The 13,935-nt window shown below is 30.9% G+C and overlaps 1 protein-coding gene across 1 annotated transcript in view; it reads left to right on the top strand.

The window, feature by feature from the left end:
- LOC126892880 (protein transport protein Sec24C) overlaps positions 1-13,935 on the top strand; it is a 62,424-nt gene that overhangs the window by 41,322 nt on the left and 7,167 nt on the right. The window contains exons 9-13 of the mRNA XM_050662697.1: positions 2,503-2,709; positions 5,775-6,062; positions 6,165-6,333; positions 11,129-11,382; positions 12,081-12,432. Of these exons, the coding sequence (XP_050518654.1) occupies positions 2,503-2,709; positions 5,775-6,062; positions 6,165-6,333; positions 11,129-11,382; positions 12,081-12,432 (1,270 nt within the window). The remainder of the gene's footprint in view (positions 1-2,502; positions 2,710-5,774; positions 6,063-6,164; positions 6,334-11,128; positions 11,383-12,080; positions 12,433-13,935) is intronic.

Here is a 13,935-nt window from a genome sequence, read left to right as displayed (position 1 = left end):
TGTTCAGTCCATCTCAAACGGCAATCTATATTTAAACCTAAAACTTTTGTAGTTGAAACTGACGAAATAAATATATTGTCAAATTTAAATGATAATGAGTATACATTGCTATAGGGGAGTGCATTTAGATTTTCACTTCGGAAAAAATCAAACAAGATAAAACTTTCTGTAATTTCATTAAGAAATGTTTAATAAACAACATATCAAAAAGTTCTACTCGAGAAGTGGGTGCTTCATTTTTTATTAAACAAATGAACAGCGATGTTAGATGTTTTTTAAATAACTCCGAAAATATAATTTTTAGAAAAAAACTGACTTGACCATTGAAAAATTCAGGAAATTTTACAAAAAACCTTATATAAAGATTTTTCTAAATTGAAATCTCTAACTTCTGTAATTTTTTATTTATAACGCTAAAGTCACCCTTCTCACACACATTGACGCACTGTAAACTAGCGTTGGAAGAAGTGCACGGTTGAGTTTTTTTAATGTAATTCTTTAACTAATGGATCAAATGAAATTTTACAAATTGGACATGAAAGAAGATGAAATAAGCTATCTGATGGTTGTAATGAAAAGAAATAAAATGTATGGACATAAGTACGGTGTGGGCGGAAACTGAGCCTTGCATGAATTTTGTTTAAAAATGATTTAAAAATGTGTAACTAATACAATTTTACTTATAAAACTCTCAAATTTGCACAACTTACCTCTTAATCATCTTACTAAACGATGTTTCATTCAAAAAAAATCTCAAAAATTTAATTCAAATAATACGATGTCTCAAAAAATGTAATTTTTGAAAACTTCGTAGTTTTACGGAATTCCCACCATTTTAAGACTGTATTACTTAAGTTTGAATAAATCTAATACAATTTTTTGCTATTTTTTTAAAGCTTGGGATGTAGTCTTTAAAAAACACTGAACTATTTTAGTTTAAAGATGAAATAAACAATTTAATTTTGAGAAAACTAAAAAAAAAAAATAACAAAAATGTAATACAAAAACCGAAAATTACCAGCTGAAAAAATGTATATACAGAGTGATCAAAACTTTTTTCTGTAAAATTTACCTAAAATACATTTAATAATAAGCTTCAACAATAATAAATGTTCAACAAAAAAATTTTTTTTTTAGCTCTTATACAGTATGCCTGCGTAACTTGGGACCTATTGATAACTTTTTTAATATCAGTTTTACAAAAAAAAGTTTTTTTTTATAAAATACTCTGCATCGTATATAACATTAGATGCAACCATTAAATATCAAATTTTGTTAATTTTGTACGAGGTATGTCAAAAAAGATGAATTTCACTTAAGAGCAAAGTACCTTTATATTTCACAATATCGAAAATTTTTATAAAGGAAAGTTGTTTGGAATTAAAAACTATGTTCCAATATGTAATTATATCCTTCTAATCGAAAATTTGTTTTTTTTTAAATATTCTTTCTAATACATTTTAATTTTTAATATTATTGTGAAAATTATTTGTTTATATTTTTTTTAAGAATGAAATTCCATATTTGTTTGATTGGATTCTACTGGTTTTTCATTTAAATATCCGCCATTTTGGATCCGCCATTTTGTAATTTAAATTTTTAATCTTTAATTCAGATTCAACAACCTGTTAAAAATAAAGACAATAAATGTTTTAGAAAAATGTTCTTTTTATGTTCTTTTTAGAAAATCCGCATTTTGGATCCGCCATTTTATAGTTTATAATGTTAACATTTAAGTTAGGTTTATCAAAGCTCTCAAAAATAAATATATGTAGAAATAAATACATTTTGATTTTACAAATATTTTTTAAGTTATCCGCCATTTTGGATCTGCCATTTTATAATTTAAATTATCAAAATTTGATTCAGGTTAGCAACCTCTTAAAAATATCCACATATATGTAAACAAACACGTTTTATAAAAAAAATTCGGATTTTACAACTACTTTTTAAGGATTTTTAGGAAAAAAATCCGCCATTTTGAATCCGCCATTTTGAATTTGCAAATTGTAATGTCAGATTCGGGTTCAGCATAATCGAAACTAAAACAAAAACATTTTTTATCAAAATAAAATGTTGAATTCACCCATAATCTTAACATTATTTATACAAAACAATTTTTATTGTTTAAACAATTAATAAACAATTAGCGGCGAAATTTGTGAGTAGAACTTTTTACTTTAACATATTTATAAACTAACAAAAAAAGTTTTAGAAAAATATAACCTTGTTTGATTTTTTCCGAAACATTGTATCTTTTCGTTCTAATTGCACTCCCCTATAAGAACATTTTGGGAATGAAAATATAAAAATTGAGTTTTATCAACGTTTACTATTAATCCACTTGCTTTGGACCAATCTACAAATGACTTAAAAACCCCGTTGGAAAATGATATAAGTTCCTCTTTACTAGGCGCAGAAATCGCTAGTGCAGTATTTCGATTTCTTGTTTTGATATTTCCTTCGATTTATTGGATTTTTACGAAGTTTTTTCTGTTATAGGGAAGTTTGACAGCTCCACAAATGTTGGTGGTAGGAGATGTCCAAGAAATGTTCATGCCTTTGTTGGATGGTTTCTTATGTACTCCAGAAGAATCGGGACCCGTAATAGATCTACTCATGCAACAGATTCCCGCAATGTTTGCAGATACTAAGGAAACCGAAGTCGTTTTGCTTCCCGCAATTCAAGCTGGATTAGAAGCCCTAAAGGTAAATATATCTGACAGTATTGTTGAATTAACCTAGTTAATTGTATATGTTTGTATGTTATGAACCTTCCCGTTAGCTTTATGAATTACCGAAAATGTTTTAAGACCTAATTCTCCCATTTGATTCTATTTATTTCTGTCTTCTGCACTTTGCTTAACATCATCCTTCCGTATTATCTGCGGTCTACTTCTTGATCGCTTTGTATATGGTCTCCAGCATCTAATTTCTTTGTCTCATCTTGCATCTTCATATTATACAGAAATAAAAATCATATTCGCCCTTAAACCAGAAGACAAGCCAGAAAGTTACTGTCCCATTTCATTACTTTGCTCAGCTTATAATTTCTTCGAAAGACATATTAGGCTATTGATTATATTCAAAATAAGATAGCTAAAAGGAACTGCAACGTTAACGGGGTTTTATTATTTCATATGTCAACGGACATCTATACATGAAAAAACCGCGGAGTGCTACCATTTAAAGGGGTGCGTTTTAGAGAAATGGGTGAATTAGTCCGTGGGCACAAGTTACATTAGGGTGAGTTCTATGCACTTTTGATACAAACATATCAACATAAAAATTGTTCCTGGCTAAATTTCCTATCTAAATATCACTTTTTAAAGTCAATGATACTTTTTTTTACAAAAATATGTTCAAAAGGAAAAGCACAAAGAAATCCAAAAGAAAGAAATTTTGTTTTTTGTCCCATAACTTTTGTCCACGAGGATATAGGTATAGACATTGCTTTACAGAAAAAAAACCTACATATTTCTTCTTTAAAATATTGTGTAGTAGAGGTAATTAGGATTTATAGTTTTCGAAATATGATTTTTCAAAAGTTCGCCACTTACAGCAATTTTGGGCAATTTTCCTTGTTATTCCGTAAATATTGTTCTGTAACTTTTTTCTACGTAACTTTAGGTATATGCAATGGTACACGTAATAGGAATATAAATCAATTATCTTTACAATGGTCTACTGTATAACGTTGTACGACTTTTTTTGAATGGATTATGGTTTTTCAAGGTTTTATACTTTTAACGATTTTTTATAATATAATATAAAAATAAAATAATATTATGATATAATATATTATAATATTATATTATATAGTATATATAATATAATATTATATTATATATTATATATTATATATTATATATTATATATTATATATTATATATTATATATTATATAATACCTAATATAAAAAAATATTATTTTTTACATTTTTCACGATTATTTTTGAAATTCCTCATTATAACTTTTTTTTCTTGTACATGAATATACTATAATATATTGCTCAACAAAGAGGGCTTACTTTCTGTTCTTTAAAATGGTGTATCATCTATATTTAAATATGTAATGGTAACCGAGTGATTCTTTGATATTTTTTACCTGTATTATTTAAAATTATTTCTTTTACAAAAATTACATAAACATTAGTCTTAGAAAACATTACTTTAGTTAAAATTATTTAAACGTTAACATTTAAAATTTTTTTAAAATCAAAGTCCATCTCTTCGTTAGCATTAGCTTCAATATCTTCCTCTGATACCTCAGTTATCTTAGAGTTCCCACAATTAGTACCCATGCACATGCACCCTTTGCAGAATATTGAACAACTAGTTCCTATCTTCCTACAACCGCAGTTTTTTGTACATCCTTTGGTACATTTACATGCTATTTTTTCAAACAAAGCTTGTGGTGCAAGAGCTTTCACAGTAAATATTGGAATTAATCCATATTTTGAAGTTTGCCCAGCCGAGTCAAGTGGATCCAAAGTATTACCTATAAAAATAAGATTCAATCATAGCACACAATCATATAAAAAAGTTATAATGAGGAATTTAAAAAATAATCCTACAATCAAAAATCGTTGCAAGTACTTATTACATTTTGAAAAAGCATATCTTATTCAAAAATAATCCTAGAATTTTTTATAATACACCATTTTAAAGTAAACAGAAAAATCTTTCTTTTTTATTATATAATATATACCTAAAAGTAGAAAAAACAGTTATAATGGAAAATTAAAGAAAATAATCGTAAAAAATATAAAAACTCGTTAAAAGTATAAAGTCTTGAAAAAGATAACCTCTTTAAAATAAGTCGTACAACATTATACAGTAGAACATTTTAGAGTTAATTGATTTATATTCCTCTTACATGTACCATTGCATATGCCTTAAGTTACGTAGAAAAAAGTTACAGAACAATATTTGAGAAATAACAAGGAAAATTGCCCAAAATTGCTGTGAGTGGCTAACTTTGAAAAATCATATTTCGAAAACTGTAAATCCTAATGACCTCTACTAAACACCATTTTAAAGACAAAATATGTAAGTTTTTTTTCTGTGAAGCAATGTCTATACCTATATCCCCGTGGACAAAAGTTATGGGACAAAAAACAAAATTTCTTTTTTTTGGGTTTCTTTGTGCTTTTTCTTTTGAATATATTTTTGTAAAAAAAAAGTATCTTTGACTTTAAAAAGTTATATTTAGATAGGAAATTTAACCAGGAACAATTTTTATGCAGACGTGTTTTTACCAAAAGTGCATAGAACGCACCCTAATGTAACCTGTGCCCAGGGACTAATTCACCCATTTCTCAAAAACGCACCCCTTTAAATGGTAGCACTCCGCGGTTTTTTCATATATAGAGATTCATTGACTATATGAAATAATAAAACCCCGTTAACGTTGTAGTTCCTTTCTATAGTACATAATCAATAGCCTATATCTTCAACATAAGTTACCCAAAGCTACTTCAAGAAATACTAATTGAACAAGATGGATTCAAGACACAAAGAATAGAAGCACCACTGACCAAGTGCTCTCTGTAACTACTCACAGAGAAGAACGTTACCAGAGAAAATGTTAAAGACATCTATGGCATTCATCGACCTATCGGCTCCATATGACATGGTCTGGAAATATGGCCTAATTTATAAGCTCCTCAAAATAATCCTCTGCAAAGCGACCTCTAGATATTTAAATAACATGCTGGACAATAGAAACTCACATGTGTAAATTTTGACTAATCTTGTCTGTGTATATTTTAGGCTTCCGAAAGTACAGGCAAACTTCTAGTATTCCACTCCACTTTACCAATAGCAGAGGCTCCAGGTAAATTGAAGAACCGCGACGATAGAAAAGTCTTAGGAACCGATAAAGAAAAAACTGTCTTGACACCACAAACACAAGCATACAACCAATTGGGCCAGGAATGCGTCAGCAACGGTTGCTCCGTTGATATGTATATCTTCAATAACGCTTACATCGATATAGCGACTATTGGTCAAGTGTCTAGATTGACGGGAGGAGAAGTGTTTAAGTATACTTATTTCCAGGTAAGTTCTTCATTACTCTATGTCTATACCATTTTCCATTTCAAGACAAGTTGTTAGCTTTATTCAATGGGAATTACCTATAATTTTAATTGAAAATTTTAGGCTGATATTGATGGAGAACGTTTCATAACAGACGTTATCTTAAATATTAGTCGACCAATAGCGTTTGATGCTGTAATGAGGGTTAGAACGTCAACAGGAGTGAGGCCCACTGACTTTTATGGTCATTTCTACATGTCAAATACTACGGATATCGAACTAGCGGCAGTAGGTAAGTGGATTAATAAAAATGTGCTCCATACTATTTATATATTGGATAGTAGACCAACAAGACATTTGCCATAAAAAATTTGTTTATTTTCAAATCAAATGCTTTTTGAAGTTATACTTCTTTAGGCACGAGGGTGAATTTTTACATTCCCTGGCGCATGCGCACACCGACAGTATGTTGTTAGTTGCTAAATCATCCAATTTATGTATGTATCAGCGCAACTAAGGTTTGAAAATAATATATTAGTGTTTTTAGTAAATATATTTATTATATTTTTGTGTTTTTGGATTTGTCTTCCTTGGGAGTAAGATAATAAATATTTTAAACATTTTTATATTATAATATATTATATTTATATTATATTTATATTTATAATATATTTTTATATAATACTTCACTTGATCTATTTGTCACCGTCGTTTGTAATTACGTCCCAGAAGCCGTAATAACAAAATCCTGATGGGTTATTGGTAGAGTATTTGGTATTCAAATCCTGACACGAACGATTGTCATCCTTTTTTTTTTTAATTTTTGGTGTTGTTTTAATAAAAAAATTTTGAAAGTGGTAATATCAAAATTAGTTTATTAATTAAATAAAATACAAATAAACTTTTAAGTATATTTATTTCGTTGAAATCATATAATAGAAGTATAACTTCTTACGTGCGTACAAAGTACACACACATTATTTTTTTATTAACAAAAATTATCAACATAAAATTAATATGAACAGATATAGCTTCACTCGGCGTGATTCTCCATTTTTGTGTCCATTTATGGATTTGGTTAACTGCTGTTTGGACCTTGTTGGTCGCATCTTCACTAATCGTCCCTACTGCTTGGATAGCTGTATCATCAGCAAAGGTGGCAACTGTGCTGTCTTCCAGTAGAGGTATATAGTATATCACACCTGTATAGTAGGCATAGGACCGGACTTAACACACTGCCTTGTGGAACACCTGCTCTTATTTCTTTTTCTGAAGAACAGCGTTGTCCCTTAATTCTAAAATGCCGTACATTTATGTAGGACTGTGAAAGTTGTGAGTACTGTTTAGGCAAAAAACCTTTTAATTTATGTATTAAATCTTCATGCCAGACTTTATCAAAAGCCTGTGCAGCATGAAGGAACACAGTCGAACGGACTTTTTTTCCTTCTAGCGATCTTTCGATATTTGTCATTCTGTGCACCTGGTCGATTGATGAGTGAATTGATGTTTTGGAACCAGATTTTTTCCTTCAATAATTACTCTAATTATCTTGAGGAGAAGTTTCTTACTTTCTTTAAGTTTCTGAAGATATTGGTCTGTATGACCCCATGTACTGGTTTTCCTGGTTTAGGGCTCATAAAGACTTCAGCAATTTTCCATATTGTTGGTGCTTTAATCTGAATGCAACATTAATTAAGTTTGTTAGTTCTACGATACTATTTTAGGGCTTTTTAATGCAGTTTTTGGTTTAAAATTTTGTTAATTATTTGTTCGTTGTACCCATTGTTTACTGCTATTTGTTTAATGATGTTCCATTTTATCTCGAGTTATTTTTTGACATGGGAATTTCTGTCAATCTTTGTAACATGCGGTGGTAGGTTGCTAATGTATGTTGTGTAGGATGGCATGATGAATTGTGTATAGTTGTGTCAGTATGTGTAGGTTTATGAAATACTGAAAACTCATGTTTGTTTTGCAGTCTGGTAATTTTTAAACCTAGAAAATATATGGACCGATTTTGTTTTGTTTCTGTTGTACATTTAATATTACTATGGAGTGAATGAATGTATGATAAAAATTGGCCAAGTTGCCTGTTAGTTCCTGTAAAGCATATGAGGCGCTCAGAGAAACAGTGGCCTAACCCCAAAAACGAAGTTTTGAGATAAATGCAATCTTTGCATTTGCATTTTCATTATGCTTATGGAATGGCGCTACAAATTATATAGTGCCATTTAGCCAAATATAGAGGTAGGTTATGTAGATTTAATATTGTTGCTTTTATTGATATATTAATCTAAAAATGTTCAATTTGTGGCTTAGGCCATTGTTGCTCTGAGCGCTTCATATTATACCCTGTTTTTAAACTAAGAGGAGTAAACTCAAAAGACATGTTCACACCCAGTAATGTCACTAGAACAATCACCAGATTAATCGTCTTTTTTGGCTGACCATGTAGGCGTCTGACGGTAATTCATTAATCAGTATCGGACAACTTGTAAGACTAATATCACTAATACGTCGCTAAAGAGATATAAAAATAGCAGTTTTTTTTTAAATAAATACAGACTAAAAATCTAAAGATTAAAGGAATAACGAAGAAAACTCAAAAAATCGCCGATAACCTTAACCTATAAATTTTAAATGTCAATAGTGTAAAAATTTCATAAATGCCAATAGTGTCAAACTTATAAATTATGTATAAGTATTACTGCGCGGTAAATATTTGAATTACTCCTCCAATTTTAAAAACGAGCTACCATCTACGTATCTCCACTAATATAAAAACTGTTTGAATATGGGGTGTTTTTAAATCATTGTTTCTAGTTGGTCCATAAAAATATATATATTTTTATTATCTCCCTTTTATTGACAATCAGATATAATACAAACATCTATAGTTGGTTATACAATAATATAGTAAATTAATTATTGTACCGGGTGTCCCAATAAGAATTGCTCTCGGTCATATCTCAGGAATCGTTTATAGTACAGCTTTGAGAAAAAAATATTTATAACAAAAGTTGCCTCGGGAAAAGCCTGGAAATTATTTTCACAATTGTAGGTCTACCGCTAGAGGGCGTAATTGAATATCAAAATCAAAATTTTACAAAATTTACCTAATGAAAGGGCACTGGAAATCCAATCATCGTATTCTTCATAAAATTCTGCGCATATTTGATTTCACAAGTTTAAGTCTGCCTTTGCAAATAAGAGGTAGGGGTGAGTGGGAACCTTCTTATGAAAAAATGGCTGTAAGTCCGGTTCTGCTAAATCGAATTTTGCATACTTGGTCTTGTTGAAAATAGCTCTTTTTCGTCAATGTAAATGTCTTATTTTCGAAATAGAATAATAAGTAATATGCAAGCTAGGAGGCGTTATTTAATTATTTTCAGACTAGTTTTCTTTGGAAAATATTAAATGCAAGTATGCATTTTTAATCCTGTATTACAAAATTAGACCAAATTAGCAACATAATACCGAAAACCGCATGTCGATACCTTTGTTCTATCTCGAAATATTTTAAGAAATGTGTAAATTTTAAACATAACTGTTACTGTCACCGGTAAACGAGGTTAAGGAAAAGTAGTGTGCTATGGAAAAAACAAATAAACATTTTCCAGATGTAAACGTATATAATTAATTAAAACAACAATAAGACAAACAACACTATCAAATATAACAAAGAAATAAAAGCAACTACTTACTTAGTCTTATAGTGACTGCCTAAATGTTCAAATTGTTGCCCATCATTTTCGATGCAAGCATTTACTTTTTCAAGAGTAGATTGAATAGCAACAGATTTAACTGTTTTATACTTTAATTTATGGGGACGGATTAAAGACCTTGTTTTTGCCGCTAGGCCCACTACGCGAGAAAACATGATCTAGAGAATACGAAACGCCATTCAAAGCATTGCGAAAGCAGAAATTGAGACTGCTGTTCAATCTACTCTTGAAAGAGTAAATGCTTGCATCGAAAATGATGGGCAACAGTTTGAACATTTAGGTCGTCACTAAGTAAGTAGTTGCTTTTATTTCTTTGTTATATTTTATAGTGTTGTTTGTCTTTGGAACATCTGGAAAATGATTATTTGTTTTTTCCATAGCACACTACTTTTCCTTAACCTCGTTTACTGGTGACAGTAACAGTTATGTTTAAAATTTACACATTTCTTAAGATATCTCGAGATAGAAAAAAGGTATCGACATGCGGTTTTCGGTATTATGTTGCTAATTTGGTCTAATTTTGTAATATAGGATTAAAAATGCATACTTGTATTTAATATTTTCCAAAGAAAACTAGATTTCTGAAAATAATTAAATAACGCCTCCTAGCTTGCATATTACTTATTATTCTAGTTCGAAAATAAGACACTTACATTGACGAAAAAGAGCTATTTTCAACAAGACCAAGTATGCAAAATTCGATTTAGCAGAACCGGACTTACAGCCATTTTTTCATAAGAAGGTTCCCACTCACCCCCACCTCTTATTTGCAAAGGCAGACTTAAACTTGTGAAATCAAATATGCGCAGAATTTTATGAAGAATACGATGATTGGATTTCCATTGCCCTTTCATTAGGTAAATTTTGTAAAATTTTGATTTTTTAATTTTTGATATTCAATTACGCCCTCTAGCGGTGGACCTACAATTATAAAAATAATTTCCAGGCTTTTCCCGAGACAACTTGTTATAAATATTTTTTTCTCAAAGCTGTACTATAAACGGTTCCTGAGATATGGCCGAGAGCCATTCTTATTGGGACACCCGGTACATGTGGTGACATGTGGTCCATAAAAATATCTGGTAGCAATGGGCTTAGGGGATCATGCCAATGATTAGCATTGTTGTTTGAGTATATTTGATTATTAAATTCAAAGTAGTCTTGATTTATGCAAATTTCAAGAAGGTGTACAATTTCAGAAGAACTTTCATTTTAAAAGTATTACTTCTATCTCTCTCCTTCTCGGTCTTTTTCACTACCAAATAATGTGTAATTGTAATAGGTACTATACGTTAATTAGGGTCAATAAGATATCAGAAGATTAGGCAAATAAAAATACTATTTTGTATTATTATTTTCCAGATTGCGATAAAGCCATAGCAGTCGAAATAAAACACGACGACAAACTGAATGAAGACACGGGGGTATTCATTCAAACGGCGCTGTTATACACATCGTGCTCAGGACAGCGACGGTTGCGAATTATGAATCTTTCACTGAAGACTTGCTCACAAATGGCCGATCTCTTTAGAAGTTGTGATTTAGATACTTTAATCAATTACATGAGTAAACAGGCTACGTATAAATTATTGGACGGCAGCCCCAGCGTTGTAAAGGTTTGTAATTTTCTTATTTTTTGTTCTCGTTTTCTTTTATTTCGTTAAAATTTTAAAGCACAATAAAAGCTGTCAATACGACCAACAAAAATGAAAGAACTATTAGCCGTTATACAGTATGAAACAGTTCCATTTTTAATTTTTAAATTATGATTTTTTGGCATATACAAATATACATATATACTAGTGTCGTCATCCACCTGGGCATGATGACCTAATCGATGATTTTTTTAAATGAGAATATGGGTTATGTAATTGCTCATTTGAAAGGTTATTCAATTCTGTATTCAGTTATTTCTTTGAGTTTTCGATATTCTGATAAATTTTGTCTTCTTGATGTTCATTGTTAGACCGTATCTTATCGAAACTCCGCTATTCTGGTCACCAGCCTCTGAAGATCCCCAATATTGTCGGCTAAGATGACAGTGTCATCCGCATATCTAATGTTGTTAATGGGAACTTCATTTATCTTTATTCCAGTTGTTTCACCCTCAAGAGCTTTTTTCAAGATCTCTTCCGAGTAGGCATTAAAATGAATTGGTATGCCGTAAATACCAGGTCGTAAATAAGGGAATCTGCATATCAATCGATTTGGCAAATTTTGAAACTTTTTGTTAGTACAGATGGCCGCTATTGACAGGTGACCGTTGACACAGGTTTTACTGTACCATGAAATTAAGAATGTATCTATTTTTCAGGAGGGACTTGTCCACAGAGCCGCTCAGATCTTAGCAATATACAGGAAGCACTGCGCAAGTCCAAGTAGCGCGGGTCAACTAATTCTTCCCGAATGCATGAAGCTGCTACCGATCTACACCAATTGTCTTCTCAAGAACGACGCTATCTCAGGAGGTTCGGATATGACCATCGACGACAAATCGTTCGTCATGCAGGTGGTCTTGAGCATGGACCTTAACTTCTCGGTGTACTATTTCTATCCTAGGTTAATTCCACTACACGATATCGATCCCAACCAGGATCCTATCACAGTTCCGAATCCTATGAGGTGTAGTTATGATAAAATGAATGAACAGGGAGTGTATATATTAGGTAAGTAGTCCACTGTTATATTAGTGTATTATGATAATGCACTTGAAAAATATAATATTAACAGCTTACAACATGAAAGTACACAATATCTGTACCGTAACAGCCTCGAACAGATTATTATAATCACATAAAATCATGCATAAAACAAGCAACACAAGAAGCACTAGGAAACTTAGAAAACGGAAAGAAACCAGAATGATGGGACAAAGATATCGAGAAGAAAATAGAGAAGAAAAAACAACTTCACGTCTACAAAATCAGGACAACATTGAGATTCAATAACAATACAGGGACCTAAATAGAGAAGTGATTAAAAGAAAAAACGCAACCTGGATCAAAAAATGTGAATACATAGATCAACAATTAGGAGGAACTAGGAGTTCAGAAGCATGGAAGATGATAAAGAATGTCAGAACATCACATAAAGGCGGGCACACAATTAAGAGTATATCTGATACCGAGTGGGAACAACATTTTAAGGAATTATTAGTAGAAAAACGACCACAATACATAACAAGAATACAAGAAAAAAAAAGAATGATAAACAGAGAGAACACGAAATATAACTAGATAAAAGCAAAATTGAAGAAGCTATTAAAACTATGAAATCCCGGAAAGCACCCGGAGCTGTAGGAATTAATCCTGAATTAATAAAATATGGACCACCCAAACTATGGGATATGCTTAAAAAACTTTTCGAAAGATGTCTAAATGGTGAAAAAGTACCAGATGGGTAAAAAACTATAGGGGAATAGTAGTCATCAACACGATTGGAAGATTATACTCCCGGATATTAAGAAATGAAAAAGAACAAGAAATTCAACAGAAGGGAGAATTTGACTTGACTATTAAATTTATAAAATCCACAAGGAAAGAAAATTTTTCCTGTAGTTGGCTGTATACCATCAATCACAAAAATTGGAATAAATCCTTTGTAAAAGGTATACAATTTTATTAAAATCCCTAAAGGGCTACATCAGAACAAAACGTTTTCGATTTTATTACAAAATCATTATCAGTGTAAGACCTAAAAGTAAGTATAACCTATTTTATTAATGTAAAATTGATATTTAAATTATGACTAAGGTTAAAAACAAGCGGTTATACTCACAGTCTGGATGCTAGCTGAGCCACCAAAGAAATATCGGGGTAATAACCCTTCAAATATAAAATTTATGCTTTATAGATGCATATTTACATAAAATACCTTGTGATGGGCAAATGGGAACAGGTATTATGCCCTATGGTAAGGTATTTAACTTCCCAAAATGTGGGATACAAAAAAATTGAGTTGTTTACATTTCGATGACTTTATGGCAACTGAATGAAAGTTGAGTGATGTTTCTGAAAGGTGTCAAAAATCAAACCGAACAATGTGACAATGTGACGTAGTAGTTACCATGTGTTACCTCAGCCAACTGATTGTGATAGTGATAAGATATTTTTTTTAAAATTTCCAACAGTAATATATCTTATCACAATCAGTTGGCTGAGGTAACACAT

The sequence above is a fragment of the Diabrotica virgifera genome, chromosome 9 (assembly GCF_917563875.1).
Source record: "Diabrotica virgifera virgifera chromosome 9, PGI_DIABVI_V3a".
Lineage (NCBI taxonomy): Eukaryota > Metazoa > Arthropoda > Insecta > Coleoptera > Chrysomelidae > Diabrotica > Diabrotica virgifera.
This window is presented reverse-complemented; position numbering and strand designations above follow the sequence as displayed.